Here is a 15,591-nt window from a genome sequence, read left to right as displayed (position 1 = left end):
GGAGTTCTGGTTTTGTTTAGTATTTGTTTATGTTTTGAACCTTAGCCCATATGTTTTGGGGCACAGTTTGATGAATTATGGTTAAGTTTTAGCATTTACATTATGCACAGTTATTTCTTGAAATATTTAGTTTATGATTTCATTTGAAAATGTTTTTATAGGCAGTAATTGTCTTAGTTATAGGCAATATTTTGCCACAATTCAAAAGGCAATGTTTGCCACATTTTAAGACAGTATTTGTCACAGTTCATATGCAATATTTGCCACAGTTTATAGGCGAAAGGCCACAGTTAGATATTAACCACAGATCAAAGGCGATTTGCCACAGTGAAGGTTAATATCTCAGTTAAGGACCTACATAGAATGACAACAGTGTAATTTGAGGATATGTCAATGTTTCTATGATGGTATCCCACATAGATTCGTGTTAAGAAACTTACTTATGTTTGTAATAACAGAAAATTGTATGCCGTATATTGAGGTGTATCTTCTGCTATTATTCGATGTGAGTGGTTTTTCAACTGAATCACAGTAAGAGTGGTTAATGTAATAAGATTCTATGGCCACACCAATTTAAAAGACATCCTTATAATTAATGTAGCCCAAGTGGGAGATTGTTGGATTTATGGGCTAAATTAATTATTCGGGTTGATTAAATGGGTGAGAGTCAAATTGCATGAACCGGTTCGGTCCACTCTCAAGCTTAGGGATATGCTGGCTCAACCCATTGTGGTTTAGGGTTTTGAGTGCAGGACAGTATTATAAATACTAGGTTTTGGGTCCCTACAACCATTATTCACTCTTCCCCACTTTACCACTAAAGTGAGAGAACCAAGGAGGTTTAAGGGGTTGTAGAAGATCCATAGCCAAGCCAATAGAGCGAAAGTGGGAGTGACCAACATCAATCATCTTCAGCATACTAGGTGAAAGGTACAAATCGATCCTCCATAATTTTATTAGATTCGTGTTCTTGTTTTTCCTGTGTGGTTTCCTCCATAGGGTTTCAATCTCAAACCCATAGGAAGTTCTAACAGGCATAAGCCCATATAACTGGATATGATTTTCATTTTATAGGAGGCGAGGTGGTAATGTCACTTGCTCATATGTCTAAGTTTAGGACCTACATGGTCGGGTAGCCTTCTTTTTCCTATAAATTTATTATGACAGTACCGTATATAATCAATTCTATAGTGATCTCTCTCTTCTATGAAACTTATTGCCTTGGCTATTTTCTTTTTCCTAAATAAAAATAAAAGAATATTTTATTTTTATTTTTTATTTATTCACAAAGTTCTTTAAAAACCCAAGTTAATCCCTTGATATTTTCCAATTTGAGCAGGAAATTTAGAAATTTGGATTGAAGTCCTAACCAACCCCAGCCATGGTTTGAGTAATCGGCATCAGATAATTAGGATATGTGACTGATGCAGACCCAACTCAACATGGCCAAAATATTTGAAGACCAATGTGACCATCCTAAGGCGCTACAAAGGTTTAATTGTATCAAGACCTGTTAAGGTGGCTTAAGATCTATTCCTACAGCACTGCATTAAGGGAGAACTAGTCAATGAGGCCAGTCTAGCTCAGTTCAGTTTAGTTTGTGCAAGAACTAGTCAACTCACTTAATCCTAAGTTGGACTATCCCTTTAGCTCCCTTAGTGGATTTTCACCCCAACTTCCTCGACTCCTCAACTTGTGAACTCATCGTTGACAGTTGAACTAATCTTGGAAAATACAAAAACCTCACATATGCCAAGATTTGACCTTGGAGCTTGAATTAATATCTTGGACAACAAAACATTTTGTAGGAACATCCAAGATAGTTGGATTTCTCTAGCAATTTTTCTTTTCTTCTCTTGTGCAATATCAACTTTAAGATTATAGAGGTAGAAACTAGGATTGTAGAAGAGTTAAAATTTTCTACTTCACTTGCATCCTAGAAGAGTTGTAAGACCTCTTTGGAGCTTCAATCAACCTAGAAGAGTTGCATTTTATCCCCTTATCTATCTCCCTTCATTTGAATTTATTTCAAAATTTTGTTTTTGTTTGTGCAGAAACTTGACAAGTCATTTCGAGTACCCTACAACATTCTTCTGAAAAAAACATAGCCATCAAATTGTAGGTCCATGAATCTTTATTCAATAAGCCTTGAAATCAAGTCATTTTGACCTATATTGAGTATGATATTGTCATTTTTATTTAATAAAATGATATTGTCATTTTACTGGGGTCATTCGTGTTGTGTTAGAAAATCGATTGGTAGTTGATGTCTCCTTCCTGCACAAGTAGATTTAGTCAAAAGAGACCCAAAGTACGGGGAGGACTCTCCAATAGTCTAGTCAGTCTCCTGTACAATAGTAATGAAGTGGGGTGAGGAGAGAGCAATAGAATCAGAAAAAATTGATGTTACCATACCTTAGGGGTCTTCCTCTATTTATGGCGTAAGGTTCCTTTAGACAATTATTCATTCTCTCAGGTAGGGGCGTCAACTGATCAGGGTGGGCCGGTCTCAGTCGGGCTTAATCGGGCTTGACCACTTGGAAGCCTTGCACCGTGAATGCCAGTTTAAGTAAACGGGCCTAGTTTTGGGGGGGAATGGTATGGTTTATAATCGGACTGGTCGATGTCGGGCTTTAATCAGGCTTTCTTAAACAGGTCTTAATTAGGCTTTAACCAGGCTACGGACCTACTTAAGTCTAAACGGGCTCTAAACAGGCTTTAAATGTACCTACCCTAAAACTCTTTTCTTAAGTTGGTTGAATGCCCATAAATATGTGAGACAAATCTTTTATAAAAAAGAGAAATGATATGAGATTATGGTTGTTCTGACAAAGAAAAAAAAGAGTTTATGACCTTTAAAACTTACAAAATAAAACTTAATTAAATCCAATCTTATTACAAAGTAAAGGATAAGAAAGCTTAATCTATTTCTTACTAGTAGTGGCAAAATATGAATTTTATGTAGTATTAAAGGGGGTCGGGCTGGGTCGGGCTACAATGAGTCAGTTCAAGCCAAGCATCTAAACGTGTTAGTTCAATCGGGTGCCCGATGGACTAGCTACTTGCACCGTGAATGCCCGTTTAATAAACTTGTTAGGCTTAAAGTCTGAAACGTTTATTAATCGGGCCAGTCCAGGTCAGTCGTAAACGTATCGGGCTCGATCAGGCCTATTGGTGCGGGCTCAAATTGACACCCCTACTCCCAGGTGATGAAAAGGCCAATTTTTGATCCTTTCCTGACCAGTCTTACTTGGGCGTGGGGAATCTTCCCTAAGTGGGTTGCCTCCTAACTCATGTTTAGGAGAAGTTAGTGTTGAGTATGAGTGTTTCACGAACAGATGGTGGGGATTTTGGGGACTCCACAATCTAACATGGTTTTCCTTTCGTTGACAGCCGTCTTGAATAGTTTACATTTATTCCCTTATGCCACGTGTTGGCCTCTACTGGTATGATATACTTTAGCATAGCATATGCCCTCTACTCGTTTTGGCCCTTTTATGGGCAGTGAAGGAGTAAAAGCTTGACTTTCTATTTTCTCTTTCTTGGACCAAGGTTCCCCAACGGGACTTTAAACACCATTCGAGGCTCATTTTATCCTATTTTTCTCAAATTCGGCCAATTCTAAGTGGTTATTTGGCCATTTCAACTCATGGTTGTCATTCTATATGCCTACTCAGCCTACCCAATTCGACATTTTCCATTCTGGGTGGTTACTCGGCATATTCATCTTGAATTTGCCATTAAGGTGCCTACTCGGCTTACCCAACTCGGCCTTTTCCATTATGTTGACTACTTGGCCTATTCGTCTTTGTTTGCCATAGGGGTGCATACTCGACCTACCCAATTTGACCTTTTCTATTTTGGGTGGCTATTTGGACTATTCAGCTAAGATTTACCATTTTGGCTACGTACTCAGCGTATTAAACTTGGATTTTCCATTATGGTGCTTACTGGACTCATCTTTTAACATTCTGGGTGGCTAATTGGCCTATTCAGTTTAGATTTGCCATTCTGAGGGACTATTTAGTACGGCTAACTCGGGCTTTAGCTTCTCAGCCTTTCCTTTTTGGCCTTGCTATATTGGGAGGCTATTCAGCCTAGCCAACTCAGGCTTTGGCTTCTCGGCCTTTCTTTGTAATTATGCTAGTAAAATTTAAAACATTTTTGATTAATGGTTCCCCAAATGTGATTGTAAAATGAATAATTGCAGAATAAGGAAAATGAGCACAATTACACAACACCAAAGTTTATAGTGGTTTGACTCAATCCGAGTCTAGTCCACTCCCTACAAGTTACACTCGTAAGTTATTCTACTAGCTCTTCCCTTTTAATATAGTAGATAGGGGAAAAAATCTTTACAAAATCTTTTAAGGATAAGAGGATCTATACAATCTCTTTACAGGATGAGAGAGTCCTTATAATCTCTTTCAAGGATGAGAGAGTCCTTACAATCTCTTAAGGATGAAAAGGTCCTTACAATCTCTTTCAAGGATGAGAGAGTCCTTACAATCTCTTTAGGATGAGAGGGTCCTACACGTTTGTCTAGATACGGTCTAGAATAATGTGTAAACAAGGTGTCCAATTCTAGAGTTAACCCAACTCTTAGATAAAAAAAAATTTAAAGTGGAATCGAAATGTTTAGAGTTACCTCTTGTGTGGTGCGTGAATGAAAATCAATGATATATAAGAATGCACCTTGTTGTCTTCTCAATACTTGTGGTAGAATGCCAAATAATGGAAAAGATTTGTATAAAAATAGTTGAGTTCTTCTTTGAAGATATGCTCAAATAGCAAGACTATAACTCAAACATATAACTATCTTTTCTTCACTCTAATCCCCAATTAATGCACTTGGATGTGTAGTATTGAATTTTATTATGTTGTACATAAGTGTGGGCTATTTATAGAGGAAGTGAGATAAGAGAGAAGTTAGAAATTGGGTGTAACGGATACTCTATCGGGTAGCATCCGGTAGTTACCAGATGAGGTATCCAATGGAGAAATAGATTCGTTGGAATATAGCCGTTGAGTCTTGATATATCTATTGGGTAACTTTCAAAACCATCAGGTAAGCATCCGATAATCCGGAATAGTTACCAGAAGGCATCTGGTAGTTACCGGTTGCTCTCGGATCATTAAAGAATATCATGTTCTACGAAAATGAACCGGTAGTTCTCGGTAGGCCTCTAGTTTTTGGCCTGTTCAGACAGACTGTATGAAAATAATTATATCTTCCTTGTCCAAACTCAGATTGAGATAATTCAAGTTATGCTGGATTCACAACTCAATGGTAGAAGAAATCATCTTCATATACTATCATATGAAATACCTAAAGTGCCCTTGAGCATGAACCATACTAAGTCATAGCGATTGTCATGACATGTTATAAACAATATGTATCTAAACTTATTTGGGTCTTGTTACTTAGTCATTTGGCATCACCTAGGGGCATTCTAGGTTAAGATAAACTTAATGATGCAATATGTAATGCATGCTTATGAGATGTAGTGTAGTGCTTGTGTATGGTGTGTGCACTATTACATTGGACTAAGATCTTCAAGATTTCTTTTTGTAAATGATCTTCTGGTATCTTCTTGTAGTTTTTCTTCAAGAGTCTTCACATGGACCTTGCATTCTTGTTGTCTTCAATATACTTCAATGCACTTCAAGGTTTAATATCTCCCGGTACCTTCTTCAAGTCTTAATACCAACATGTTAATTCATCTAATTTGATAACTTCAATCTTCATTCTATTTGCCAATTTGTCTCTTTGACTTGAATCCTACAAAATAATACTCGAAGGCAAATTGTGAAATACCTTTATATGTTTGTTATCATTAAAACCAACTATAGGAGTGTGAAAATATCCCTAACAATCTTCCCATTTTTTATGATAACAAACAGACGATTCTCAAATGAAATAAGTAAACTAATTATTAATAAGATAGAGAATCATTTCACAATTTCTCCCCCTTTGTCAACAGCAAAATGTGAGGTTAAATATCTTTATATTGTCTTGCCCCCTTTTTAACATTGACAAAAGAGTGTGGAAAGAATAGCTTCCCTCAAAATTATGCTAGGGATAAAAATCATTTAATATTTATTTCTCTCCCCTTTTGTCAACGTGTTAAAGGGTCATTTCTCCAAAAAAAATTTTACCATTAATCCTTCTCCCCCGTTTTGTCAACAATAAAAATTGAGGGGGGTATAAAACATAAGCTCCCCCTAGGATTAAGCACAAAGTTAAAACCAAAGATAAGCATATAATCAAGACTAAAACATGCTCCCCCTAAGCATATGCATCATATACAAATGGATTCGAATACAAACAAGTATTAGGGTGAAACTCCCCCCTAACAATATGCATTAAATGTTAATGAAGGTAACATACAATCAAGCAAGATAGAACGTTAAGAGTTTAATACGGTCGATGATGCCAATTATTGCCAAGTTTGACAAATATTCTAGGGTTTCAGATTTCCCAGCAAATGTAACTATCAGAGAACCTATTGGAGTTAGATATTTCATCTCTTTTCTGACGATACCAAATCAACCATCCATGAATCATTCATCTTTTAATTTGGTTCTTTAAGCCAATAGAATCAAGCACATATTGGTCCCCATAATCTCATGGGTCCATCCATGTTACAATCAAAATATCCTTTGGGTTTCCAAACCATTCTAGGTGTGTGAGGTCTATATGATGTGTATGGCCTACATGAATCATATGTTCCATACTATGTAGGTGGCCTATAAGAATTAACATCTCTTTGAGTGTTATATGGTCTATGAAATGGATAAGGCTTTTGTGGTGCATATGATCGTTGTGGGGTATGTGATTTATAATGTGTTTGTGGTCAAAAGGGAGTGTGTAGTTGAAATTCCCTTCGAGGTTTGGAATTCCTTGGAGGTCTATCATGCCTCTTGGAGGGAGTGTAATAATAAGCATAATGATCATTATTCCTTCTTATAATTTTCCTTTGATTTTGTTGGGATTTCTTCAACTTAGCATGGCAATGCTCAATGGTATGACCTTTCTTTTTACAATATCTACAAGCAACGTGTGAAGAGAAGACATTGTTAGTATGGTGGGTCACATTTGATGCTCTACCTTTTGGAGTAGTCACCTTTTCTTGTTATTTACTTTGTGGTGGTGCCCCACCATCATAGCCAAGTCCTTCTTTGTCTTGAGGACTCTTGTGTTGGGATCCTAGCATGGTATCCAACATCTTTTGACCTTTGGTGAAGGTTTATAGAGTAGATTTCAATGTGTCATTTTCTTTTTCTAATTCATCCACTTGGGAGGTTAGGATTTCTGTTCTATCATTCAAGTCTCTTACGTCCTTCTTTAAAGACAAGTTGGAAGTCTCTAATTGAAGGCTATCCTCATAAAGAGCTTCAAAGGCTCTTTGGAGGTCATCTTCGTCTAAATCATCTCTATCAATAGATTTACAAATTGGAGAGCTTACCTCATTGTCTTCATCCCCATGTGCTATGAGCACCAAGTTTGTGACTTCCTCATCTGAGTAGTTATTGTTGCCTTCATCATCACTAGTATCCCAAGTTGATTCAGCCACATAAGCCTTTTCTTATTTTTCAATTTTGGAATTTGGTTTTAAGTGGCTGGGCTTCTTACATTCATAACAAACAACATTCCTTTTATTAGTATATAAATATTTATCTTTTGAAAAAAATTTACCTTTATGTTCCTTGTTGGGTTGATTATTATATTACTTGCTTACCTTATTCTTCAAGAACTTGTAGAATTTTCTAGTGACACATGAGAGTTCCTCTTCTATATCAAATTCTTCACCATCATCATTTTCTTCCTCTGTATCTTGGAATGCCTTGAGAGCTGTGGATTTCTTCTATGGTTTTGAAGTTTGGTTGTCAACCTTTAATTCTATTTCATGAGTTTGCAACGATCCCAAGAGATAGTCTAGAGAGATCTTGGTTACATCGCAAGCTTCTTTTATCGCTGTCTTCTTAGGTCTCCAAGCTATTAGTAAAGATCTCAAGATCTTTCTGACTTTTTCAGCATTTGAATAAGTTTTTTCTAAGCTTTTAAGACTATTAATGATATCAGTGAAATGAGTAAACATCTTAGAAGTTGTTTCATTATCTTTTATAGTAAATTATTCATAATCAAAAACAGGTTGGTCTACCTTTCTTTCATTTACCTTTTTTGTACCTTCATAAGCGATCAATAACTGTCCTAAATCTCTTTGGCTGTACCACACATGATCACTCGGTTGAGCTCCATTTCATTCAAGGCACACTGTAGAAAGGTTAACACGCTAAAGTTGTATTGAATGAAGACTAGATCTTGGGCAGTCCATTCTGACTCGTCCTTTGGTACCTTCTTTTCTTCAACTTCCTTGGTGATGACATAAGGTATATTTTCTATGGCTCTCTATATAAGAATATTATGTCCACAAACAAAATTTTTAAATATGTATTTCCAAAAGGAAAAGTTTTCTTTATTGAAGTATGGGGGTCTATAGGCATTCATGCCTTCCGGTGGTCCATTAAATATGGTCATGGGCTTTAACTCACTTCAAGACAAATTAGTCTTACATTCTGAGTTTGCACTCTGATACCAATTGTAATAACCTAGAGCGGGGTGAATAGGTTATGTTAGTAAAATTTAAAACCTTTTTGATTAATGGTTCCCCAAATGTGATTGTAAAATGAATAATTGTGGAATAAGTAAAATAAACACAATCACTCAACACCAAGGTTTATAGTGGTTCGACTCAATCTGAGTTTAGTCCATTACGTACAAGTTCCACTTATAAGGTATTCCACTAGCTCTTCCCTTTCAGTATAATAGGTAGGAAAAAAAAACCTTCATAAACTCTTTTAAGGATAAGAGGATTCGTACAATTTCTTTACAGGATGAGAGAGTCCTTTACAATCTCTTTCAAGGATGAGAGAGTCCTTACAATCTCTTTTAAGGATGAGAGAGTCCTTACAATCTCTTCAAGGATGTGAGGGTCCTTACAATCTCTTTCAAAGATGAGAGAGTCCTTACAATCTCTTGCAAGGATAAGAGAGTCATGTACAATCTCTTTTAGGGATGAGAGAGTCCTTACAATCTCTTAAGGATGAGAGGGTCGTTACAATCTCTTTCAAGGATAAGAGGGTCCTTACAATCTCTTTAGGATGAGAGGGTCCTACACGTTTATATGGTCTAGAACAATGCGTATATGTCCAATTCTAGAGTTAACCCAACTCTTAGACAAAAACAAATTCAAAGTGGAATATAAAGGTTAGAGTTACCTCATGTGTGGTATATGAATGAAATGCAATGATATATAAGAATACACATTGTTGTCTTCTCAATGCTTGTGTTAAATTGCCAAATAATGAAGAAGACATGTATAGAGATAGTTGAGTTCTTCTTTGAAGATATGCTCAAATAACAAGACTAGAACTCAAATTTATAACTTTCTTTTCTTCACTCTAATCCCCAATTAATGCACTTGAATGTGTAGTATTGAGTTTTATTATGTTGTACATAAGTGCAGGTTATTTATAGAGGAAGTGGATTAAGAGAGGTTAGAAATTGTGTCTAACAGACACTTTTTATCTCTGCTGGTAATTTATACAGTAGTTACTGGGTGAGGTAGTCGATAGAGAAATAGATCTACTAGAATATAGCCATTGAGTCTTGATATATCCATTGGGCAATTTTTAACATCATCCGGTAGGCATCCGATAGTCATCGGAAGAATTATCAAGTTCTGCGAAAATATAATTGAACCAATAGTTTTCGGTAGGCCATTGGTTTTTAGCCTATTCAGATAGACTATATGAAAATAGTCATATATTCCTCTTTCAAACTTGAATTGAGATGATTCAAGTTACATTGGATTCAAAACTCATTGTTCTACTACTTTTTAGAAGAAATTATATTTAGATATTGTCATATGAAGTAAGTAAAGTTCTCTTGAACATAAACCATGCTGAAGTCATAGCAATTGTCATGACATGCTATAAACAACATGTGTCAAATTTATTGGGGTCTTGTTACTTTATCATTTGGCATTACCTATGGACATTCTAGGTTAAGATAAACTTAAAGATGCAATATGCAATGCATCCTTATGAGATGTAGTGTAGTGCTTGTATATGGTGTGTGCAATATTACATTGGACTAAGATCTTCAAGACTTATTGTAAATGGTCTTCTAGTATCTTCTTGTAGTTTGTCTTCAAGATTCTTCACATGGACCTTGCATGCTTGATGTTTTCAATGTACTTCAATGCACTTCAAGGCTTCATATTTCAAGGTCTGGTACCTCCTGATACCTTCTTTAAGTCTTAATACCAACTTGTTAATTCATTTCATTTGATGACTTCATTTTTCATTCCATTTGCCAATTTGACTCTTTGACTTGAAGTCTACAAAACAATACTCGAAGGCAAACTGTGAAATACCTTTATATCTTTGTATCATCAAAACCAACTATAGGAGTGTGGGAATATCCCTAACATCCTTTTTTGGCCTTTATATATTGGGAGGGTATTCGGTATGGCCAACTCGAGCTTTGGCTTTTCAGCCTTCCCTTTTAGCCTTGCCTCCTTGAGGGCTACTCAGCCAATTGAAGTCAAGATTGGGTTTCTTGGCCCTTTTTGGCATTGCCATATTGGGAGGCTATCAGGCCTAGCCAACTCGGGCTTTGGCTTCTTGGCCTTCCCATTTTGGTCTTGCTATTTAGGGAGGCTACTCAGGCATTAGCTTCTCGAATTTTCCATTTTGACCTTGCCATTTTAGGAAGCTACTCGGCCTAGCCAACTCGGGTTTTGATTTTTCATCCTACTTTTGGCTTTACCATTTTAGGAGGCTTCTCAGCCTAACCAACTTGAGTTTTTTCTTCTTGACCTTCCTTTTTTGGACTTGCCATATTTGGAGGTTATTCAGCCTAGCCAACTCAGGCTTTAGTTTCTCAGTCTTTCCTTTTTAGCCTTGCCATTTTGAGAGGCTACTCGGCCTAGCCAACTTGGGCTTTAGCTTCTCGACCTCCCTTTTTAGCTTGCCATATTGGGTGGCTTTTTTGTTTACCCAACTCATGATTCGGCACCTTGGCCTTTCCTTTCTTTGATTTAATTTGGCCTATTTAGGTCAATCTTGCCTTCCTTTTGGGAATTATCTTGGTGCTTTAAGTTCAGCACGGTGATCTTCTGCGTATGTGGCCAAACTGAGTTAACTGAGCTTGTTCGTGACTTATGCATTCCTCATGCAATTAATGCTTGGATGAGCGGGTGTATGATTAATGCTGACATGTTGGGAAGTTAGGAAGTCATCTCAGAATGGTAAAACATTACTCCTTTTTCAAAAAATTTCTTGTCTTGGACCTTGATCTTTAGCTCATGAGTTCCAATCCCTTAAGTCACTCATAAGTTCCAAGGCTCAGGTTTGGCCTCGACATGCAGTATTCTCAGCTCATCTGCCCCCTATATCAATTGATTGGTCTTTTTCATAAGACCACATTACTAGCATTTGCCATAATAGGATTTTACTTGGGCTATTTTGCTCAACCTCAGGTTGTTGGTCGAGTATCTAGGCTTTCAAGCCTTTGCCTTAATAAGCTTTCGCTCGGCCTGTTATGCTCGTCCTTAAGTTAGTTGGTTGAGCATCTATTTTTTTTAGCACCAGTCGTAATAGGCTTTTACTCGGCCTATTATGCCCGGCCTCCTTCCGTTCGGTTAGGGCTGCTGAACTTAAATGCCAAATTAGACTTTGAATTGAGGTGGTTTGCTTGCGTCTTCAATCACTGTTAGATTTCTATAAGGAACATCATATCGAAACAATCAACTTCACTAGAAATTTTGTAAGAACTCATGATGAAAATAATTGATATAGACTAGAAAGAACTAAGTGCGACTTGAAACAAAAGTTAGATAAAGTGAACTGAATTAAAGTGCTATTGGTAATATTTCCTCAACTTCTCTAAGTTCCATGTTTGCTTCCATGTCCGCTCTATCTTCTTGCCCCCAGATTTTCCAAGTGATACGAGCCTAGTCAAATTATTCTACCATCTCGATTGGTTTGGCCTCTTTGATCGTCATCGCCCTACTTGCTTATGAACCAGCCGAGGCATCCTCTTTAAATGAGGCTCTCGATTTCTTCCTTGAGATGCCAATAGTCATCGGTATCGTGATCATTATTGTTATGGAAGAGACAAAACTTGTTCATCTTCCTCCTTTCAGAAGGACCATCAAGTTTTCCCAGCCAATTGAAATAGTCTCGGTCTTGTATCTACATCATGATTTTCGACCATTTATAAGTAATAGGAGTATAGCTCTCAAATATTTTCAATGGGCTCTTGGTACAATTAGAATCGTGTGCCTCTTGCTCCCTCCAGGGGCGTTTTATCTTCCACCCTTTTTTGTTGGGTTTTCCATCTGCTTCCTCATTGCCTTCCTCCATAGCCTCCACCACACGAATATACTTATAACGACAAGCTTTTAAGTCAGCTAGGTCATGTGGCTTTCTTGTTGCAAGGGACAGCCTAAGGCACTTGTTTTTTATTCTGCCTAAGAGGGCTGCAAATTCCACATTTGTGCTCGGATCTCTCACCTCCAACTTCTTTTGGTTAAATTGCTTCATGTATGCTCGGAGATACTTGCCCTTTCGTTGCTTTAAAACTATCAAGTCAACAGGAGTTTTGGGATGGGTTTTACTACTAGAGAAGCCTCTCGCAAAGACCTGGCTCAACTCTCAGAAGGTATGTACATACTTCTGCGAAAGTCGGTTATACCACATTATGGCTGCCTTTCCAAAGTTGAGTGGGAGTGCTAGGCATATGATGTGCTCGGAAACTCGATGGAATTGCATTGCGGTCTTGAAGCCTTTCAGATGATCCACAGGGTCTGTGGTGCCATCATATTTATCATATTTTGCCACTTTGATCCCTATGGGGAGAGTGTCTCTCTCATTACATCGTCAGCTAAGGCTGTATCATTGGTGAGCTCTGGTTCCTTAGTTCCCTCTCCAGCTCCGCAGGTCCCTTCTGACCTCTTTCTGGAAGTTTAGAATCATTCACTTCAGGAATCCGTTGGCCTCTCCACGACAAGGTTCTCTTGGTTGTGCCACCAGTGCTGTAGATTTTACCCCTCCGACCGCATCTGACTCTCTTCTTACAAGATTTTGAGGGTTGCAACCTGATCTGACCGAGCCAAAGTTGCTTTGAAATCCCCATGATCTTGAGACGTGTGAACGCTTCAGCTTGGTGCAGTCCTGTCATGCGTCTAGGTGACAGATTTGGCAACCTCACGGATGTTACCCTCTAATCAATGAAATTGTTGCTACAACTCATCAAAATGTGCTCTTGTAACGAGCGTTTGACCCCTTGCAGAGCTTAAGGATTAGATTGTGTGCGACTTGGGTCATCGTTGGTTGGCTCGCCTGGCGGCTCTGGGATTGTTGGGTCCTGCGGTTTGGCCCATTATGACTTGTTCCGCAGAGACATAGTCAACAGGTCAGAGGAGGCGGAAGTGTTGAATTCAGATTCATGTTAGGTGCTAGTGTGGTAGTTTTCTTTCTTTAGTAAGTATTTTTCACCAAATCAAGCCTATTGCTCGTCTCTTTTTTCCATGGACGGCGCCAGTCTATTGCGTCAGAAAACTGATCAACAGATGATGTCTCCATTCTACACAAGTAGATCAAGTCAAGAGAGACCCAGAGCGTAGTACCCCGGGGAGGACTTTTAGTTGGTCTAGTCAGTCTCCCTTACAATAATGAAGTGGGGTGAGGAGAGAGCAATAGAATCTGAAAAAAGTGAAGTGATCGCACCTTAGGGGTCTTCCTCTATTTATGGCGTAAGGTTCTTTTAGGTGGCTATTCATTCTCCTAGGTGACGAAAAGGTCGGGTTATGATCCTTTCCTGACCAGTCTCCTTACTTGGGCGTGGGGAGTCTTCCCTAAGTGGGTTGCCCTTATTCTCACGTTTAGGAGAGGTTGGGGTTGAGTTTGAGTACGTCACGAACAGATGGTGGGGATTTGGGGACTCCACTGTCTGATGTGGTTTTCCTTCCTTTGATGGTTGTCTTGGACAGTTTACATTTATGACCATCTATTGGTATGATACTTTTGGTATATCAATTTCAAACTGAAAATTCTGCGCTGTTAGTGTTTGTACGCTAGAATGATTGATACCATATCAATATAATAGTAAAGACAAAGGTAAAATTGTCTAAAAAACTGATTTTTCAAGAAAAATAGGTGTATAACCGTCCGATACAGGCCAATTAAGATCGATCCATATGGATAAACTGGTGCTTTTAACCATGCCCCCACCAAGGCCTACTGTCTTTCTCAAAGTTACGGGCATCGTCTCAGCCCGATCAAGAAAACCGGACCGATCTGTTGCCGCTGCCTACATGTGTGGTTCCGTTCTTCATCCAATAAATACAGATTAAAAGCATGAAATGGATCGAAACGGGCAATAGGAAGGATGTATAACGAGAAGGGAACATCAAGAGAGAAAAACAAAACCAGAGACGAGGTGGAGGAGCTACTTCTTGCGGCGGAGGACGATCTCCTCCTCAACCTAAATCTCAATTCCCACCTGTCCCACTCCTCTTCTTCCTCCTCTCCCCTCGATCACGATCTCTCCCGTCGCTTCGAAGCTCTGAAATCGTCAAAAAGTGCGAGGGTGCCACCGTCGCAAACGCAGCAGCAGGAGAAGACGAGCGCAGCTCCAAAATTGACATCCGATTCGACGATAATTACTAAGATGCCACTGCCGGAAACTCAGCAGAAGGAGAAAAGCAAAGAGGAGGAGGAGTTGGAGAGGGTTATCGGAGCCGATCTTTCTGCCAGGTTCGCTGCTCTCCGTGGAGATTCTTCTTCGAAGACTTCTACAGAATCCCAATTGAGATCTAAAAGTGGAGATACAGATGATGATGATGTGGAGAAGGTGATTCAGTGGGCCAACGATGCAGCTCGCCTTGATCCGTCCTCTCCCACCGATGAAGATGAAGATGAAGATGAAGATGAAGAAGAAGAAGAAGATGAAGACGATGATTATGACGGTGAAAGTGGAGAAGACGACGATGACGATGTGGAACACGGAAAGAGGGAACAGACGAGGAAACGACGGCACAAGTAATAGGTACTGTCATTCTCTTATGTGATACCTATTCTTGCTATTGTAACTCATCTATACGGACCGTTTGATTTGTTTACCTTTGAATGTTTGACCATGGTACAGTCATTTGTGTTGACCGTTGATATTACATAAAGGTTATGAACTGCCAAACACTCCTTTCTGACAGAACCTGAGGTATCAGGTCCCCTATTATGTCAAGAGTTGAGTCTTGAGGCATGGGCCGGGCCGCATGGTACCTAGCGAGGTGTTTCGGTACGACGAAAACTTTATATCTCTAGAAACACAATGGTCTATATTCCTTTTGTTCGGTTGCTGTCTTAAGAAAAATAAAATAAAATAAAAGCTACCCGCTAGTGTGCCTATCTACACTTGACACAGCGGGGTGAAAGGACCATGTTGAAGATGTTCATTTGTGTCCTTCCATTGGCTGCATCCACTGGCATGTATCTACATCTGTGGGTTGTGTTCTCTTG

The 15,591-nt window shown here is 38.7% G+C and overlaps 1 protein-coding gene across 1 annotated transcript; it reads left to right on the top strand.

Annotated features, from left to right (window-relative positions):
• The first annotated feature begins 14,321 nt into the window (after positions 1 to 14,321).
• On the top strand, positions 14,322 to 15,268 carry LOC122090968 (putative uncharacterized protein YGR160W). The gene has a single exon (XM_042660745.1). It carries the CDS (start codon positions 14,462 to 14,464, stop codon positions 15,116 to 15,118), a length of 657 nt encoding a protein of 218 aa, XP_042516679.1. The 5' UTR covers positions 14,322 to 14,461; the 3' UTR covers positions 15,119 to 15,268.
• Positions 15,269 to 15,591: the final 323 nt, after the last annotated feature.

This window comes from Macadamia integrifolia, chromosome 10 (assembly GCF_013358625.1).
Source record: "Macadamia integrifolia cultivar HAES 741 chromosome 10, SCU_Mint_v3, whole genome shotgun sequence".
Taxonomy (NCBI): Eukaryota; Viridiplantae; Streptophyta; class Magnoliopsida; order Proteales; family Proteaceae; genus Macadamia; species Macadamia integrifolia.
This window is presented reverse-complemented; position numbering and strand designations above follow the sequence as displayed.

Bases quoted from the DNA above. Each gene is read 5' to 3' on its own strand.
- LOC122090968 (XM_042660745.1), top strand. From the start codon at position 14,462: ATGTATAACGAGAAGGGAACATCAAGAGAGAAAAACAAAACCAGAGAC.